The sequence below is a fragment of the Entelurus aequoreus genome, linkage group LG05 (assembly GCF_033978785.1).
Source record: "Entelurus aequoreus isolate RoL-2023_Sb linkage group LG05, RoL_Eaeq_v1.1, whole genome shotgun sequence".
NCBI classification, from domain to species: domain Eukaryota; kingdom Metazoa; phylum Chordata; class Actinopteri; order Syngnathiformes; family Syngnathidae; genus Entelurus; species Entelurus aequoreus.
Genome location: NC_084735.1, coordinates 20,478,591 through 20,497,381, shown reverse-complemented (window position 1 = coordinate 20,497,381; position 18,791 = coordinate 20,478,591). Strand labels below are relative to the sequence as shown.

Genomic DNA, 18,791 nt, shown 5'->3' with positions numbered 1-18,791 from the left:
GGAAAAAATAATTTAAAACATTTATATGCACGTACAACACTTAAAACTTTTAGCATAACAGTATGTGGAATTAAATTATGGAATGGATTAAGTAAAAAAGTTAAAAATTGTACTGACATGATCCAGTTTAAGAGGTTGTTTAAATTAATAGTGCTTACAAAGTACAAAGAAGAAGAATTATGAGAAAGACTTCCAACCTTATTGAAAATATTCTTCATCTCAGTATGTTAATAATGACTGAATTAATTAATTACATATTACAAACTGTTGTATATACTAATTCATAGATGTTATTTTATTATATAAAAAGGTCAGTAAATGATTTTATATAATTGTAAACGCTTTGAAGTGGGAAAGGGGTAGGATTAAATAAACTTTGCTTCTTCCTACTCCTTTTCGGGCATGATGTAAATGAAATGATATGAAATTGTGTGATGTATTATGATGTAAATGTGTTCATGTTTGAAATAAACTAAAAGAAAGAAAAGAAAGAAAGAAAAGAATCGGAATCGTTGGAATTCAAACGATACCCAACCCTAGTTATCAGATTTATCGGTGTAACGTCATAATTCCTTACATCGATAATTATCGCGCATACCTAATCTTCCTACAATCTATTAGCAATTGTGCACACGCAAAACCCCTGCAGAGGCACTGTGGGCTGAACAAACAAAAACTGCAAGAAATCAGACAATCGTTTTTGTTTTGTTTTACTCACAGCCGCGGTCTCCTTCTCGTTCCCAGACACCGTCACAGCCTCGGCGAGCAGCGGCACAGACATGTTGTTGCCACACATACACTGGAAGAGAGTCTGCAGCAGTAAGAAAAAAAAGAACTGACACATTAAAACATAGTCACCAGTCAGTACGTTTCCATGTTTAGTAGTAATAGACTTTTTTCGTTTTTACACCGCTACTAAGAGCTAATTTAGTGTCAAGCCCCGCAGGGGAGGAACTTTGGGGCATGTGTTGGTCCAATTAATTGCTACCATGCAGCAATAGAGCTGCCTATGAGGAATTTGATTCGCTACAATTGATCTTCATCTTCATATTAAAAGGCCTGCCACTAACCCAGTAATTTGATTTCCTCTTATGACCTGCTAGCGCACCAACTGACATGGAGCTACCCGATGTATTCCCCGCAGCGATACGGCTAGATTGCAGCGAGCGCTTGCAGTTATTAGGCGGTAGAGCAGTAAAGCCCCTCCTTGATGCCCTTCGACACTTTGATGACGTAGGCTGAGACGGCACGGGCCCGATTGGCAAAGAAGAAAGGTGAGCGGGGGGGGTTAATGTGTAAACCTTGAACTGGATTAGACTGGGTAGCTGTTAAAATTCCAACACCGTCTAGGTTGGGAAGCCAAACTACTGCGCTGCCTGCCCGGGGGCTTGGTGTGTTTACTCTTTGGGCTGAAACCGCCAACTAAAAGTCATTTTACAACACTAGAAAACACGGAACTAGAAGTGATTGAAAGAAACTGCACTTAAATTAAGTGCAGCCTGCAGCTTGTTATTTTTATTTATTTAATTGAACCACAACATAAATTATAAACAAATTAAACATGGCCTGCATTACATGACGCCATGACGCACGTGGGTTAGGGTTGCACAATATAAAGGATATACATTTGGCCGACGACAGAGATTTTAATATTATCGTCATATTGTAATAATTAGAGATGTCCGATAATGGCTTTTTTGCCGATAACCGATATTGTCCAATTCTTAATTACCGATTCCGATATCAACCGATACCAATGTATACAGTCGTGGAATTAACACATTATTATGCCTAATTTTGTTGTGATGCCCCGCTGGATGCATTAAACAATGTAACAAGGTTTTCCAAAATAAATCAACTCAAGTTATGGAAAAAAATGCCAACATGGCACTGCCATATTTATTATTGCAGTCACAAAGTGCATTCTTTTTTTTAACATGCCTCAAAACAGCAGCTTGGAATTTGGGACATGCTCTCCCTGAGAGAGCATGAGGAGGTTGAGGTGGGCGGGGTTGGGGGCGCGGGGGGTACGGGGTAGCGGGGGGTGTATATTGTAGTGTCCCGGAGGAGTTAGTGCTGCAAGGGGTTCTGGGTATTTGTTCTGTGGTGTTTATGTTGTGTTACGGTGCGGATGTTCTCCCGAAATGTGTTTGTCATTCTTGTTTGGTGTTGGTTCACAGTGTGGCGCATATTTGTAACAGTGTTAAAGTTCTTTATACGGCCACCCTCAGTGTGACCTGTATGGCTGTTGACCAAGTATGCCTTGCATTCACTTGCACTTGTGTGTGTGAAAAGCGTAGATATTATGTGATTGGACCGGCACGCAAAGGCAGTGCTTTTAAGGCACGCCCCAATATGTTGTCTGGGTGGAAATCGGGAGAATGGTTGCCCCGGGAGATTTTCGGGAGGGGCACGGAAATTCGTGAGTCTCCCCGAGAAAATCGGAGGGTTGACAAGTATGACTGGGAGACGCAACTGCTCTGTACTTCTCCCTACGTCCGTGTACCACTCCGTACAGCTGCGTTTTAAAAAGTCATAAAATTTTACTTTTTTTAAACAGATACCGATAATTTCAGATAATATCGGCAGTCCGATATTATCGGACATCTCTAGTAACAATGCATGTTCGTGACACTTTCTAGCTGTTAACCACGACCTCAACGCAATGTAGCATCTTTGCTAGCAGATAATGTCTCTCCACAGTGTGAATTTTTTCAGCAGCAAGAACTGGGGAGACTAGTCAAGATAGAGGGAAAGATGAATGCAGGAATGTACAGACACATCTGGGATGAAAATCTGCTTCAGAGCGCTCAGACTGAGACGACAGTTCATCTTTCAGCAGGGCAACGACCTAAGCGCACAGCCAAGATATAAAAAACTGGCTCCAGGACAACGCTGTTAATGTCCTTTGAGTGGCCCAGCCAGAGCCCAGATCTAAAAAGTGAAGTGAAGTGAATTACATTTATATAGCGCTTTTTCTCAAGTGACTCAAAGCGCTTTACATAGTGAAACCCAATATCTAGTTACATTCAAACCAGTGTGGGTGGCACTGGGAGCAGGTGGGTAAAGTGTCTTGCCCAAGGACACAACGGCAGTGACTAGGATGGCGGAAGCGGGGATCGAACCTGCAACCCTCAAGTTGCTGGCACGGCCGCTCTACCAACCGAGCTATACCGCCCCAAAATGGCTGCAAATGGACACTTTTAATCCAACCTGATGGAGCTTGAGGCCCCTTCTACACTAAGTAATCCAGGGTAAATTCACCTAACCTTATCCTTGTCACACACACACCGATGGTCGTTTAAGACCCCTCCCGCCCTTTGTCCGCCGGCGACAACGCGACCGTACGCATGCGCAGAAAATGCGCAGTCATAATCACCTCCCGTGTTGCTTTGTGTGCAAGTTCTTAAATTCAATTTGACTTATCTGAACAATATCCAGTGTTGTGGTATTTTAATTAACTGAAATCCAGTGTGCTGTGGGGCCTTATTGTAGTGAATCATACCTGAGCCATCATAAATTAATCACATCTTTAATGGACATGTGAAAGTACACAATGTGACAAAGAACATTGTACAACAATCATTCTAGGGATCTAGTATCTGGTCAGGACACTCCTCACTCTTTTGCCTTCACCTTCATTGTCCATTCCTTTTTGGTGACTTTATATACTTTGGATCTAGACGCTGAGTCTGCGACATACATGGCGGACAATAACTGATACAGTCTGCTTTGCCAGTCTAAATGCATTCAATGTTTTCCGTAGTCTTCCCTCGACGGCCAGGTAATACAAAGCACACGCTACCTTTTTTTATCACATCACGGGAGGAAGGGATGAAGTTTTTCGGTAAGTAGAATCACAGCTGACCCGGACATTCCAAAGTTCTCTTGCCGTCTGAGAAGTGTTGTATCCCAAATAGCTGCAATCGCGCGTTTCCTTCACTTAAGGTATTCATGTGTGATTTCCACAAGCGTCTGTACATTTAGAAGAAGGAGAAACACGGGCATGTCTGGATGACTCGCCTCCATCTTTCCAGTGGTTAGCTCTGGTTGTTATGAGGCTCGCTGTAGCGCGTTCTTGCTGACTTCCTTTCCTCTCGAACTCAGTTTTTAAACGATCCAATGAGTCCATACAAAGCTAAGAGCCGGAGATTCAAGAAATACACGCGCACTTACCAGTGTAAAAAATTGTCCGAGGAGGGGGGACCTTAAACGATAGATTAGTGTGGCTGAAACGAGGCTTAGGCTAAATAATTATTTGTTTAAGGGGTTATCCGGCTTAGTGTATACATAGCCTGAGAGGTGTTGCATAGAGGAATGGGCGAAACTGCCCGAGGTGTGCCAAGCTTGTGACATCGTATTCAAAACAACTGGAGGCTGTAATTCAGAATCAGAATAAGAATCAGAATAGTTTTATTGCCATTGTTTGAGAAACGGGTTCACAAACTAGGACTTTTTCTTGGTGCAAACGTGCGACATAAAACACATATAACAACATATTTGGTAATAAAAAGAGCTGTGACTGAGCTATCAGATAGACTTAGAAGGAATTCAAGGAATTCAAGGAGCTGCTGTTAGGAGTTATTGTTCATTTGCCTGATGGCCGAGGGGAAAAAACTGTTCAGGTGGCCACCAAAATTGCCACCAAAGGTGCATCAACAAAGTATTGGGCAAAGGCTGGAATTGGATTGATACCCCAAAACTAATGTTAAGAACATGTTTGATTGATTGATTAAGACTTTTATTAGTAGGTTGCACAGTGAAGTACTTATTCCGTACAAATTGACCACTAATGGTAAAACCAGAATACGGTTTTTCAACTTGTTTAAGTCGGGTCCACTCAAATGTGATTTCTTGTTTTGTTTTTTTTAAAACTTGCAAAATTAATTGTCCTTATGGGTTATTGTGTGTAGAATTTTGAGGACAAAATTAATTCATTCATTTTGGACTAAGGCTGTAAGATAACATAATGACGAAAGAGTGAAGCCTCTGTGAATACTTTCCGTAAGTCCCTGGACACGGGAGGGAGGACTTTAGGTGCAAAACCAAAGGATTTAAATCAGAGTCAATAGTAGGGCTGCAACAACTATTCGATTAAAATCAATTATAAAAATAGTTGGCGATTAATTAGTCATCGATTCGGTGGATCTATGCTATGCGCATGCGCAGAGGCTACTTTTTAATTTTATTTTATAAACCTTTATTATTAAACTGCAACATTTACAAACAGCTGAGAAACAATAATCAAAATAAGTATGGTGCCAGTATGCTGTTTTTTTTTCAATAAAATACAGGAAAGAATATAAATGTAGTTTGTCTCTTTTATTAATCGATTAATCGAAGCAATAATCGACAGATTGATCGATTATCAAATTAGTTGTTAGTTGCAGCCCTAGTCAATAGTCATTTTTGTATAAGTTCAGTTATTTTGCATATGGGACTTTATTTTGATCAAAATATTCTATGCAATAAAAGAGAATAAGGAAATAATTTAAATATTGAATAAATATTGTTACATCACCATCCTGTATTTTTGTGTGGTTGTAATTGTGATAAAAATGTGAAGTATCAGTATCGGTATGACCAATACTGCCCCTTTAACTACTTGGAATTGGATCGATACTCCAAAACTAATGTAAACAACAGAAGAATAAGTGCCTGTTACATTTTAAAAGAAGTGTAGATAGAAACACGTCACAACAGACGGTAACCAGTAGGGTGTAACGGGTACACAAACATTTCGGTTCGGTACGTACCTCGGTTTAGAGGTCACGGTTTGTTCATTTTTCGGTACAGTAAGAAAACAACAAAACATTAATTTTTTGGTTATTTATTTACCAAATTTGCAAAATCTTCCACCAAAAATATTTTTCTTAGTGGAATATTTGATGTGAAGTAATAGGAACCTTGGATAGGTCAATAATTCATAATAACATTGATTTTGATTCAATATTATGTTTTGAGCAATGACAGTCAGAGTTTGAAAGAAAAAAAAAACAGCTTTGTTTTATTAGTCAACAATGCAACTTTTTCTAAATTACATTTCACCTTTAAGCTTTTTTATTTCACTTTTGTTATGTTTTTGTTTATTTTAATAGTATTTTTAGAATGTGCCGTGGGCCTTTAAAACATTAGCTGTGGGCCGCAAATGGCCTCCGGGGCACACTTTTGACACCCCTGCTATAGATAATAAAAAATTAAATCTGATAAATCTATGGATAAAAAGCAGAGCCTGGCGACGCATGCGCGTTATCTTAACTCTCTCTCTCTCTCTGTCTCTGCCCTCCCTCACGAATGCTGCTGCGCACCTTCACAATTTGTTTTGTTTTAACCCCTTCTTAACCCTGAACGTTACATTGAAAATACACGCACTATAACTCAAAATGCCGGACATTTGAGGCATTTAAGAAACTCCGCCCGGACAGCTCCGCAAAAGAGAACATGTCCGGTGAAAGAGGACGTATGGTCAGTCTATAGACACACAACGTGCAGTACGCTACTTAATATGTCCGTGTGGAAACTCGTTCGTACACCTCCTCACTGAACTGAAACCCCCGTACCGAAACAGTTCGATACAAATACACGTACCGTTACACCCCTAGTAACCAGATATTAAATTAGCAAGCATATCATATCATAGTTTTGAGCAATTATACAGCAGAAATTATGTTAAATGCATACGTCAGCAGCCAAATTAGGAGCATTTGTAACCTGTTTAGAAATGGTTCTATTGTCATTAATATGCCAAATGATACATTTTGATATATATTGTTATTGCAGGAGCTGGATTAATGTGGATTTTAGGCCATATTGCCCATCCCTAACGTGCATATAATGTTTATGGACGCTCAGAGACAAGAAGTGAGCGTAACACACGACAAGCAAATAAAATAATATACTTTATAAGTGAGGGCGAACACTTACAGTAGTGCATCATGTATTTGTGGCGGTCCAAATGTATTTGTGGCGAGTGATAACTGTAACTGAAATTGAAAATGTTTTTAATTTTCAATTATAAAGTTGCCCAGTGCCCCCCCACACCCATCAATTTGTCAGTGAAAAAAGTTTGGACACCCTTGCCTTGAGTAAAAGCTCAACGATGACCGTAAACGATATTGCACACATGACTTTTGTAGTCAAAGGCAGGAAGTCTGAGCAACACTGCACATGGACGTATTGGAAGAAGCGGGCAGATCTCCTCATCAAGCAACGGGATGATTGATTGCGGTCTAACCTTTCTTTCCATGGACCCGCAATGATCCATAACACCGACCACACACGGCGGTCCTTAGAAGCCGTCATAGGAAACAATGGCTCGCTCGCTGCACCTCGGGGGGAGGGCATGAGTTAAAAATAGAGCTTGCGCCTTGTACAATTCAAACTGGGGCGTAAAAGCCACTAAAGCGCAATTAAGATGTGGTTTCATTTTCACAGCCCTGTCTCTTTTTGTTCGCCCATGGATCTCAGACGCTGTGAGCCAAAAGAACACACATGACCTCAGTGTGATGCAGTGCAGTGAACCACGAACATTCATTACACAGCCATCCATTTAGAATAAAGCCCATCCCAGGTGCTCATATGAGCCTAATGTGCATGCTTTTGCAGGTGGGGCGTATCCGCAGCAACCGCACGCCAACAGGGGAGAACATGTCATCTTAACAGACGACGGTTAAACCCGGATCTCCAGACTGTAAGGCTCAGGTGCTGTTTGCTATGTCTAATTACGGATGGGCGATATGACCTAAAATCTATATTGTGATAACGCTATACAGTGAGGACGGAAAGTAGACAGACCCCTTCAAATGTTTCATCGTAGCCATTTGCTAAAATCAAAAAAGGTCATTTTATTTCTCAATAATGCACACAACGAAAAAAAACAGAAATGTAGAAATTTAAAAAAACAAAAAAACTCAAAAATCAGACCCTTTGCTCAATACTTTGTTGATGCACCTTTGGCAGAAATTACAGCCTTAAAGTTAAAGTACCAATGATTGTCACACACACACTAGGTGTGGCGAAATTATTCTCTGCATTTGACCCATCACCCTTGATCACCCGCTGGGAGGTGAGGGGAGCAGTGAGCAGCAGCGGTGGCCGCGCCCGGGAATCATTTTTGGTGATTTAAACCCCAATTCCAACCCTTGATGCTGAGTGCCAATCAGGGAGGTAATGGGTCCCATTTTTATAGTCTTTGGTATGACACTGTAACCACTAGGCCATGATGCCACAAGCTTGGCACATCACTACCTCTCAAGCACCATCAGATTGTATGGGAAGCGTTGGTTTTCATCAAGGATGTCTCTGTATATTGCTGCATTCATATTTACCTCTATCCTGACTAGTCTCCCAGTTCCTGGTGCTGAAAACCATCCCCACAGCATGATGCTGCCGCCACCATGCTTCACTGTAGGGATGGTATTGGCCTGGTGATGAGCAGTACCTGGTTTCCTCCAAACATAATGCCTGGCATTCACGCCAAACAGTTCAAGCTTTGTCTCATCAGACCAGATAGTTTTGTTTCTCATGGTCTGAGAACCTCCCTGAGGAGACCAGGATGAATGCAGCAAAGTACAGGGACATCCTGGATAAAAACCAACGCTTCTCAACCAACCTGATGGAGCTTGAGAGGTGCTGCAAAGAGGAATGGGCCAAACTGCCCAATGATTGGTGTGCCAAGCTTCTGGCATCGTATTCAAAATGACTTAAGGTTGTAATTGGTGCATCAACAAAGTAAAGGGTCTGTATACTTACGTACATGTGATTTTTGATTTTTTATTAATCTGCAAAAAATTCTAAATTTCTGTTTTTTACTGTCAATGATTGCACTAATGAGAAATAAAATGAACCTTTTTGATTTTAGCAAATGGCTGCAATGAAACAAAAAGTGAACAATTTAAAGGGGTCTGACTACTTTCCGTAGCCACTGTATACCCCTACATATAATTTGGTAAATAAATAGAGCCAACTATTTCGAAAAAGGTTACAAAGGTTCCTACTTTAGTTGCTGACGTATGCGGTACATAGTATCTTTTACTCAAGGCTGTTATTAATCTACTTGCTAATTTTCTGTTAATAACTGGTTACTTTCTGTTGTAACATGGTTCTATTTACACTTCTGTTAAAATGTAATAAGCACATATTCCTCGGTTGTTTGGGTACTTTATGTCAGTTTTGGGCGATACTAGAAATGTGGGTATCGACCCAATACTAAGTAGTTACAGGGGCACTATTGGTCATACCAATGCTGATACAAATTATTCAAAATTGTAATAATCACATTCTTGATCACAATTATAATCAGACAAAAAATACAGGCTGGCAATGTAACAATATCAATTAAATCAGTGGTTATCAAACCACAACCGTAATGACCAACATTAAAATACAGTAGCACAAATGTACATTTGTTATTTTGGCCACCATTACACACAGTTTGAACAGTAACACTGTGTTTGAATATAGGAAAATAAAACACTGTACTTTAAGCAACTGATTATTTGACGTACCACTCGATGGTGCCCTTCGTACCACTACCACAGTTTGAGAATAACAGAATTAGATATTACATTTTTTTCGTATTCCTTTTTTACATAACATATTTTGACCAAAACACAGTCCATTGTGCAAAATACCTAGACATAAAAAAACAAACACTACTTGCTCTGATTTAGAGCATTTGGTTTCAGACATTAAAGTCCTCCTCTGTCCATGGACAAAAAATTATGTTGTGATAATAAAATATAATCTAATCACTGTAGTATCAACCATATACCGATACAATACTTAGTCGATATTTGTATCGATCCGTCCACTCCGTTTGCATTCAAGAACTCTAGCTTATTGGTTAGCATAGCTTCTTGTATTCTCCTACGTCGTGTAGTGTCGCATGTTTAGCATTCCTCAGTGTTAAGGAATGATACTTGTAAGAAACATAGTTTATTTGCCGCCATGGAGGCGAGGATTACTGACTTAGAAACGGCTTCACACTGTGGAGGGACATTAGCTGCAAGCGAGGACGCTACATTGTGCTGAGGACGAGGTTAGTCAATTTTGCGGGAAACAGCTAGAATGTGTCCTCAACGAGCATTATCACGACACGCGATGGTATTAAAATCTATATCGTCCGCCAAATTTATAGCATTTATATGGTCAATATCAGGTCTTAACCTTTTTGACCTGGGGGCCCAACTTTTCCACAGCAGAGGGGCCCACTTAAATAGTAACAACAAATTAATAATTTTACACTTGATTTTAATGGTATTCAACAATTATATCTAACCGACTAACAGTTTAACAGGATAAAACTAGTCAAATGTATGAAAGCACGTGTTAATCACAAATATTATCATCAAGGCTTAGGTCAGGCTGATTACAATAAACAATAATCAAATATACTGCAAAAGAAGGGACTCATAAAAACTGATGAAAAATACATTTACATACAATTACACAGAGCTAAAATAAATACATTCTAATTACATTAACAATAAGAAATAACATCTGTGTTTCTAAAATAAACTGCCGATAAAATTTAAGTGTGTAGGAAAATACAGCTTTACCACTTTAGTCATAATTTTTGCGCTTAAGAAACTTATCTATGACTTTAGCACAAGAGTTATTTTGTTTGTTTAGAATAGAATAGAAAGTACTTTATTGATCCCTGGGGGATATTCAGCACCAAAGTTCGCTCACAATAAACAATAAACACTTAGGTATATTTTACATGTGAATAATATAAATACAGTCTATTATACAGCATTATTCACATGTGAATAATATAAATACAGTCTATTATACAGCATTATTCACATGTGAATAATATAAATACAGTCTATTATACAGCATTATTCACATGTGAATAATATAAATACAGTCTATTATACATTTACGTTTGATATTGTCATTACTGCCACAAGTGGTGGAAAAGTGTATTACAACTGAGTACCACTGTGAGAAACAAATATATTTTGGCGGCCCTCTCGGGGGTGCTTGCGGCCCAACAATGGGCCCTGGCCCTATGGTTAAAAAACTCTGGTGTATTGAATACATGTAGTAGGGAACCAAACGCAGCTGTACAGATTTCTCACTCGAAAGGTAAACATTTTAAGTGAATACAAGAAGTGTACATTTGGCAAGCCCTGGTTGTGCGACTGAAATGGAGACTATAATTTGTATTTCTTTATTTGAGAATGTTATCCATCTGAGAATGTATTACCAGCAGATTGCGTTTGCATTTCAAAAATCATTACAAGTCATCACGAGTATGTCTTCTGCATGACTCCAATTTCACGAGAATGAAAGGAGCAAACAGGCAGGAAGCACAAACAAACGCACAGAGAGAGAGAGAAGACAGCCTGCAGAAGGCTCACATGTCTGACAAACAACAGGATGATAGTATGCTGCAGTGAATGACAGGCAGACTCCTCCTGCTCTTCCCGTATGCGCTCGGGACGGCCGATACTGTCACTTCAGGTGTCGGTGCGATACCAAGTAACTATGGGGCTAGCATTACAGATACCTTTACTTTTTTCTCAAAATATTTTGGGATCGTTGAGTGATACGAATTTGATTTAATCACAAATATAGTAAGACCCGATCTTAAGCAAACGGAACTTATCAACAAACTTATTTGTGAACGATACATAAATTCTACTTCCAGTGATGGTTGGACTCCGCCAAGGCTGCCCGTTGTCACCAATTCTGTTCATAACCTTTATGGACAGAATTTCTAGGCACAGTCAGGGCGTTGAGGGGATCCAGTTTGGTGGCTGCAGGATTAGGGCTCTGCTTTTTGCAGATGATGTGGTCCTGATGGCTTCATCTGGCCAGGATCTTCAACTCTCACTGGATCGGTTCGCAGCCGAGTGTGAAGCGAATGGGATGAGAATCAGCAACTCCAAGTCCGAGTCCATGGTTCTCGCCCGGAAAAGGGTGGAGTGCCATCTCCGGGTTGGGGAGGAGACCCTGCCCCAAGTGGAGGAGTTCAAAGTACCTTGGAGTCTTGTTCACGAGTGAGGGAAGAGTGGATCGTGAGATTGACAGGCGGATCCGTGCGGCGTCTTCAGTAATGCGGACGCTGTATCGATCCGTTGTGGTGAAGAAGGAGCTGAGCCGGAAGGCAAAGCTCTCAATTTACCAGTCAATCTACGTTCCCATCCTCACCTATGGTCATGAGCTTTGGGTTATGACCGAAAGGACAAGATCATAGCTACAAGCGGCCTCCACATCGAAAGGAGCCAGATGAGGTGGTTCGGGTATCTGGTCAGGATGCCACCCGAACGCCTCCCTAGGGAGGGGTTTAGGGCACGTCCGACCGGTAGGAGGCCACGGGAAGACCCAGGACACGTTGGGAAGACTATGTCTCCCGGCTGGCATGGGAACGCCTCTGGATCCCCCGGGAAGAGCTGGACAAAGTGGCTGGGGAGAGGAAAGTATGGGCTTCCCTGCTTAGGCTGCAGCCCCCGCGACCCGACCTCCGATAAGCGGAAGAAGATGGATGGATAAATTCTACAGTTACATTTTATAATCAGATTAGTCACACTTATGCATTTTGACTAATTGCAGTAAATTACTTCTGTGCTTCATTTAAAAACATTTTTAGAAATACCTTAATATTTGGGCACAAATGCAATTTTATTGTCAGAATGTCATACAGGAACATTTTTAAATGTGTTACTTAAATGCACGATTTTTTTGGCAGTGTGTTTGTACATAGTAAAGTACGCAGACATCGCTTCCAATAGAACGCAGTGCACCTATTGGTGACGTACATCGCACTACTGAGTGCCGAGAGATTTGTCTTAAAAGAAAAACGACGACATGGTGGAAAGAGGGCAAAGGGCCCAAAGAAGACGAGAGGTTTTGCAATCATTTAGAAGTGCAAAAAGACAAGATATCGCAGTGACATGTTTGCACTGTGAAACACGGCTGGGATTTCACAATAGCACTACATCGATGATGAAGGACATTACCAGAACGTGTTCTTCATATTTAAAAGCAGCGAACATGGTAAAAGTCTGATTTGGCAGCTAACGCCATCTTATATGTTAATGAATGTTTTATTTTAAAAAATGGGGGCATGTGAGGATATGTTAGGATCTACAGTTTGTGTGTTCATGCTAACAAGTTTGTGCACAAATTAAACACCACTCCTTCAAATAACACTTTTTTAAAATGTGTTCGTGAATACATTGTCACTTGATTTATTATACTTTACCGGGGTGTTTTTATTTAGTTTAATTCTATGTGATACCTCTTACCAGGTTTTAAGTTATACAGAGGTTTGTATTCCCTTTTTTTTTTTTATATAAGTAATGCTCCAATGGTGAAAGTGTGACTTTAATGTTATGTGCATTTATAAGAAGAAAGAAAAAAGGTCATTAGAAAAATCCTTATTTATTTCAACTATTTCCCTAAAAGGCTAGAAAGTTTAGCCCTAACTATAAATACCACAAAATCAGGCAATGTAATGATGGGGGGGGGGGGCACGACAACACCGGGGAACATGCCTTATCAGTATCACGCAGTGTCATGCTTCAACACCCCGCCTCGAAACGCTGTGCTCTGCAAAATGCACTCAATGTAGTTATTAATCTTGACTTCCTAACCTACTCAGTGGCCTAGTGGTTAGAGTTTCTGCCCTGAGATCGGTAGGTTGAGAGTTCAAACCCCGGCCGAGTCATACCAAAGACAATAAAAATGGGACCCATTATCTCCCTGCTTGGCACTCAGCATCAAGGGTTGGAATTGGGGGTTAAATCACTAAAAATGATTCCCGGGTGTGGCCATCGCTGCTGCTCACTGCTCCCCTTACCACCCAGGGGGTGATTAAGGGGATGGGTCAAATGCAGAGAACACATTTCACCACACCTAGTGTGTGTGTGACAATCACTGGTACTTTAACTTTCCTCATTATTAATATATATATATATATATATATATATATATATATATATATATATATATATATATATATATATATATATATATATATATAAATCAGCACTAATTGTTACATTATGTTTTGTTGTGTAGGTTGAAGTGTTTGATGTATTGAACTCTTAAAGTAATGCTGCTGATCAATTTGAATTCATTATTATTTACTGAGTTTATTTCATTTAATTTTTCAGAATGAAATGCCTCTAGTCGTTAAAAAAAATGTATAGTTTGAATGACAGAATTTTTTTAGTTTTTGGCAAATTGATGCACTTTAAATCTTTAACAGTCATTGACTAAAAACAGTGTTAATATACTATATTTGTTGCAAATTGATCTAAATTTATTTCGTATTGCTTTGTTTTTTTAACGTGATGCAGAGGTGTACTTACAACAATTATATAGACAAATGATACTATTTCAAGTCACAGCAAAGTGTGTGTGTGTGTGTGTGGGGCGTGCAAAATGTTTTCTATTTCCTAAAGGGGGTAAAACCGAAAATAATTGGGAAGCACTGCTATAGCTGGACGATAACACAAAATAAATGTATATTGCAATCGACACATAATCGATATCAATAAAAATTGTGTTCCATATATACAAAGATTTTGAAGTTGCGAAGCAAGGTTGGTTGCATGAACAAAGGCACTCGCTCTCTGTTAACTGAGCAACGCAGGAAATGATCACTGATCAGTGGGAGTGACTTGCTAACAGCCAATCAGGTAACAGTATCAACTATCATGTTTGGTTGAGCCCTCTTGTTGTCTCGTGGTTGATTATTTGCGTGGCGTGAGAAGAGGAAGTAAAAATTAAGAAATTGTGGATAAAAAAGGAAAAGTCACCTCGAAAGTAAGGCAGTTTTGGGGGATTTTCTTAAAACCGACCGTAGTCAGACCAATGTGGTCGGTAAATAATTCAAGGCGCTTGCCCCCACCAAAACTGGTAATACCACACCGCCTTAGCCTCGCTCACCCTTTAGAGCACAGCTGTAATATCCTGCCACTAAACATGCAGAAATTACTTCTTCTCAGGTTTCTCTGTTTACATTTTATTAAGCATTTCTTACATATTCCTTATTTTAGCACCTTCTTTTTGAAAGCTCATTGTGAAGTGATTAATGGGATTTTACAATTTTGTCTACACCGATTGCTTGTGTGTTTTCCACTTTTCCTTTCCGCCTTGACCGCTGAGGGGATTATAATCAAAGTAAGATTACTTTTGAAATAATCATGTTTGTGTCTAATCTATATTTTCCTGGTCCTTTTTATAGGTCATACAGTATCAATACAAGGATATTTCACATGTCTTTACTGTGTATATAATTGAACAGTGTTTATGTTGTGTACAAAGTGTATTTATAAAATGTTGTGCAAAGGAAATTTCATATTTTTTTGGAAGCTCATCTTGTATTTGACATTGTTTATAGGGTTAGGCGCAATAAGTGTTCAACTTCAGCCTAAACCCTTTCGGTCTGCAACAGTTTCAATTTATGAATGTACAACTGTTTGTTTATTTTGTTGACCACTGACCGAAGAAATGATAAACTAAACTAATAAATATCGATCAATATAAAATATTTCTATCGTGATAGTTTTAAGCCATATCGTAACCACCAATATGCATACTTGCCAACCCTCCCGATTTACCCGGGAGACTCCCGAATTTCAGTGCCCTTCCCGAAAATCTCCCGGGGCAACCATTCTCCCGATTTCCACCCGGACAACAATATTGGGGGCGTGCCTTAGAGGCACAACCTTTAGCGTCCTCTCTCACCTGAAAAGGAGACTATTATATATGTCTCCGTTATCCATAGGTTTATCTATAACCCATAAAGTAGGCAGGCAAGGAGCTATTTCTCAGCGTGTGTTTATTCCAGTTAATACACTGACACACAACATCCGGATTCCCATCATGCATTGCTTCAAAACTACGGCAAGTAGTAATGTCCAAAACCATAACAGAGACGAAGCAGAAGAACGAAGAAGAGGCATGGCGACGACGAGTAAGAAGAAGAAGTGCACTTGCAATTTCCAAAATGATTGGGAAACATAATTTCAGTTCGTCCAGGACAGCTCGAAGAAGAAGGGGTATGCAGTTTCCACATGGACATATTAAGTAGCGTACCGCACGTTGTGTAAACAATGCACACTGAGGCACAACACACGGCACCCTGTGTGTATATGTGTGTTATTGTTATCCTTAGCATTCATGACTGCGTGCTGTTGCACTGATCAGCCTAGTGGTGGCTCACATCCATCACACACATAGCTATTTTAAAGCAATGTTAAAAGGATAAAGCTATTGTTTACACATTTTGGTAAATAAATAACCAGAAAATGTATATTTTGTTACTTTCTTACTGTACCGAAAATGAACCGAACCGTGACCTCTAAACTGAGGTTGATTGATTGATACTTTTATTAGTAGATTGCACAGTTCAGTACATATTCTGTACAATTGACCACTAAATGGTAACACCCGAATAAGTTTTTGAACTTGTTTAGGTCAGTCCATGTAATCAATTCATGGTACAAATATATACTATCAACATAATACAGTCATCACACAAGTTAATCATCAGAGTATATACATTGAAATATTTACATTATTTACAATCCACGGGGTGGGATGAGGAGGGGGTTGGGGCGGGGGGTTAGGTTTGGTTGATAACAGCACTTCAGTCATCAACAATTGCATCATCAGAGACATGGACATTGAAACAGTGTAGGTCTGACTTGGTAGGATATGTACAGCGAGCGGAGAACATAGTGAGTTCTGATAGCATAAGAACAAGTATTAACATTAGAAATACATTTGATTATTTACATTTGGTTATTTACAATCCGGGGAGGTGGGATGTGGAAGGGGGAGGGTGTTAGTCAAGGGTTGAAGTTGTCTGGGGGTGTTGTTTTAGTGCGGTTTTGAAGGAGGATAGAGATGCACTTTCTTTTACACCTGTTGGGACTGCATTCCATATTGATGTGGCATATAAGGAGAATGAGTTTAGACCAGTGGTTCTTAACCTGGGTTCGATCGAACCCTAGGGGTTCGGTGAGTCGGCCTCAGGGGTTCGGCGGAGCCTCCACCTGAGGTCAAGACACACCCAACTCCTCGTGTAAATAAAAACTTCTTCCTATCTGCGTATTATGGATACCCCCCGAACAATTTTCCATCTGATTTGCAGGCGTGTAATTTGTTGTGAGTTCATGCACTGTGTTTGTGTTGTTCTTTGAACAAGGTGATGTTCATGCACGGTTCATTTTGTGCACCCGTAAAAAAACGTAACTTTTTCTTGAATTTGAAATTTTTTTTATTTTTTTTTCACTAAAGAAGGGTTCGGTGAAGGCACATGAAACTGGTGGGGTTCGGTACCTCCAACAAGGTTAAGAACCACTGCTTTAGACCTTTGTTGGATCGGAATCTGGGTTTAACGTGGTTTGTGGAACTCCCCCTGGTACGTACCGAACCAACATTTTTGTGTACCGTTACACCCTTAATATATGTATATATATACACTACCGTTCAAAAGTTTGGGGTCACCCAAACAATAGCCTTCATTTCTAAGAACAAGAATAGACTGTCGAGTTTCAGATGAAAGTTCTCTTTTTCTGGCCATTTTGAGCGTTTAATTGACCCCACAAATGTGATGCTCCAGAAACTCAATCTGCTCAAAGGAAGGTCAGTTTTGTAGCTTCTGTAACGAGCTAAACTGTTTTCAGATGTGTGAACATGATTGCACAAGGGTTTTCTAATCATCAATTAGCAAACACATTGTACCATTAGAACACTGGAGTGATAGTTTCTGGAAATGGGCCTCTATACACCTATGTAGATATTGCACCAAAAACCAGAAATTTGCAGCTAGAATAGTCATTTACCACATTAGCAATGTATAGAGTGTACTTCTTTAAAGTTAAGACTAGTTTAAAGTTATCTTCATTGAAAAATAAGGACATTTTAATGTGACCCCAAACTTTTGAACGGTAGTGTATATATAGGAAATACTTGAAAATATATATACACCCCGCCCCCCACACACACACCGAATTCGGAGGTTTCGAGGTTGGCAAGTATGCCAATATGATTCCCATTTATTATATAAAATGTTTTTGAAAATGATATTTTCATGCAGTGTTGTTTTATTCAAATCCCAAGGAGCCCTGTGTCAAGTTAGTGTCTTTGGAATGACTACAAAAACGTGACAATACGAACAGCACAGCAACATACATATTGGGAACGGAATAGATAGCGAATCGAACTAGTATCGACCCAATACCGATACTACCCTTAGTGCCGACAAACAATATCAACATTTGGATCGATGCGCCCACCCACAATACATCAGTAGTTCCACATCCATCAACAAAGCTCGCTATGCCGGGTCAGTGTATTGATCAAAGCGGTGAAAAGTGGCGGCTAACGCGGAGGAGGAGGAAGTAGGCTGCGGCGGATGTCGATGCGAAGAACAATGGTGGTTTTCTTCTCGATTCATCCCCATCAGTGATGGCATTCAGCGCCACCAACCTGCCTCGATAAAGACTCCCGTCCCTGTCTGAGACGGATTTAATCCGGATTAATGTGTCCACACGCGAAGATAGCAGGCTAAGCGGTTAGCTCACACAATAAGTTGTTATTGTGCGCTGCCGGCGAGCGAGCGTGACGAGTCCACCTTAACCGACACAAAATGGCCACGCCAGAGTTCGTTCGGCTGCCAGGCGCTCCGAGGTTAAAGCAATAAAGCGTGGCCATTTAAAAAAATAAAAATACATGTTCAAAATGTGAGATTTGCGTGTCAAATGCGGCCCGCTAGCTGTAACAAATTCTTGCACTCACCGCTTTGCTGTCCCACTTCACGA

General features: G+C 40.1%; 1 protein-coding gene across 1 annotated transcript in view; it reads right to left on the bottom strand.

Moving 5' to 3' along the window:
• lypla2 (lysophospholipase 2) overlaps positions 1–18,791 on the bottom strand; it is a 49,322-nt gene that overhangs the window by 30,487 nt on the left and 44 nt on the right. The window contains exons 1-2 of the mRNA XM_062047368.1: positions 18,769–18,791; positions 719–811 (exon numbers count right to left, since the gene is read on the bottom strand). The exon at positions 18,769–18,791 is cut by the window's right edge and continues 44 nt beyond it. Of these exons, the coding sequence (XP_061903352.1) occupies positions 719–796 (78 nt within the window). The 5' untranslated portion in view covers positions 797–811; positions 18,769–18,791. The remainder of the gene's footprint in view (positions 1–718; positions 812–18,768) is intronic.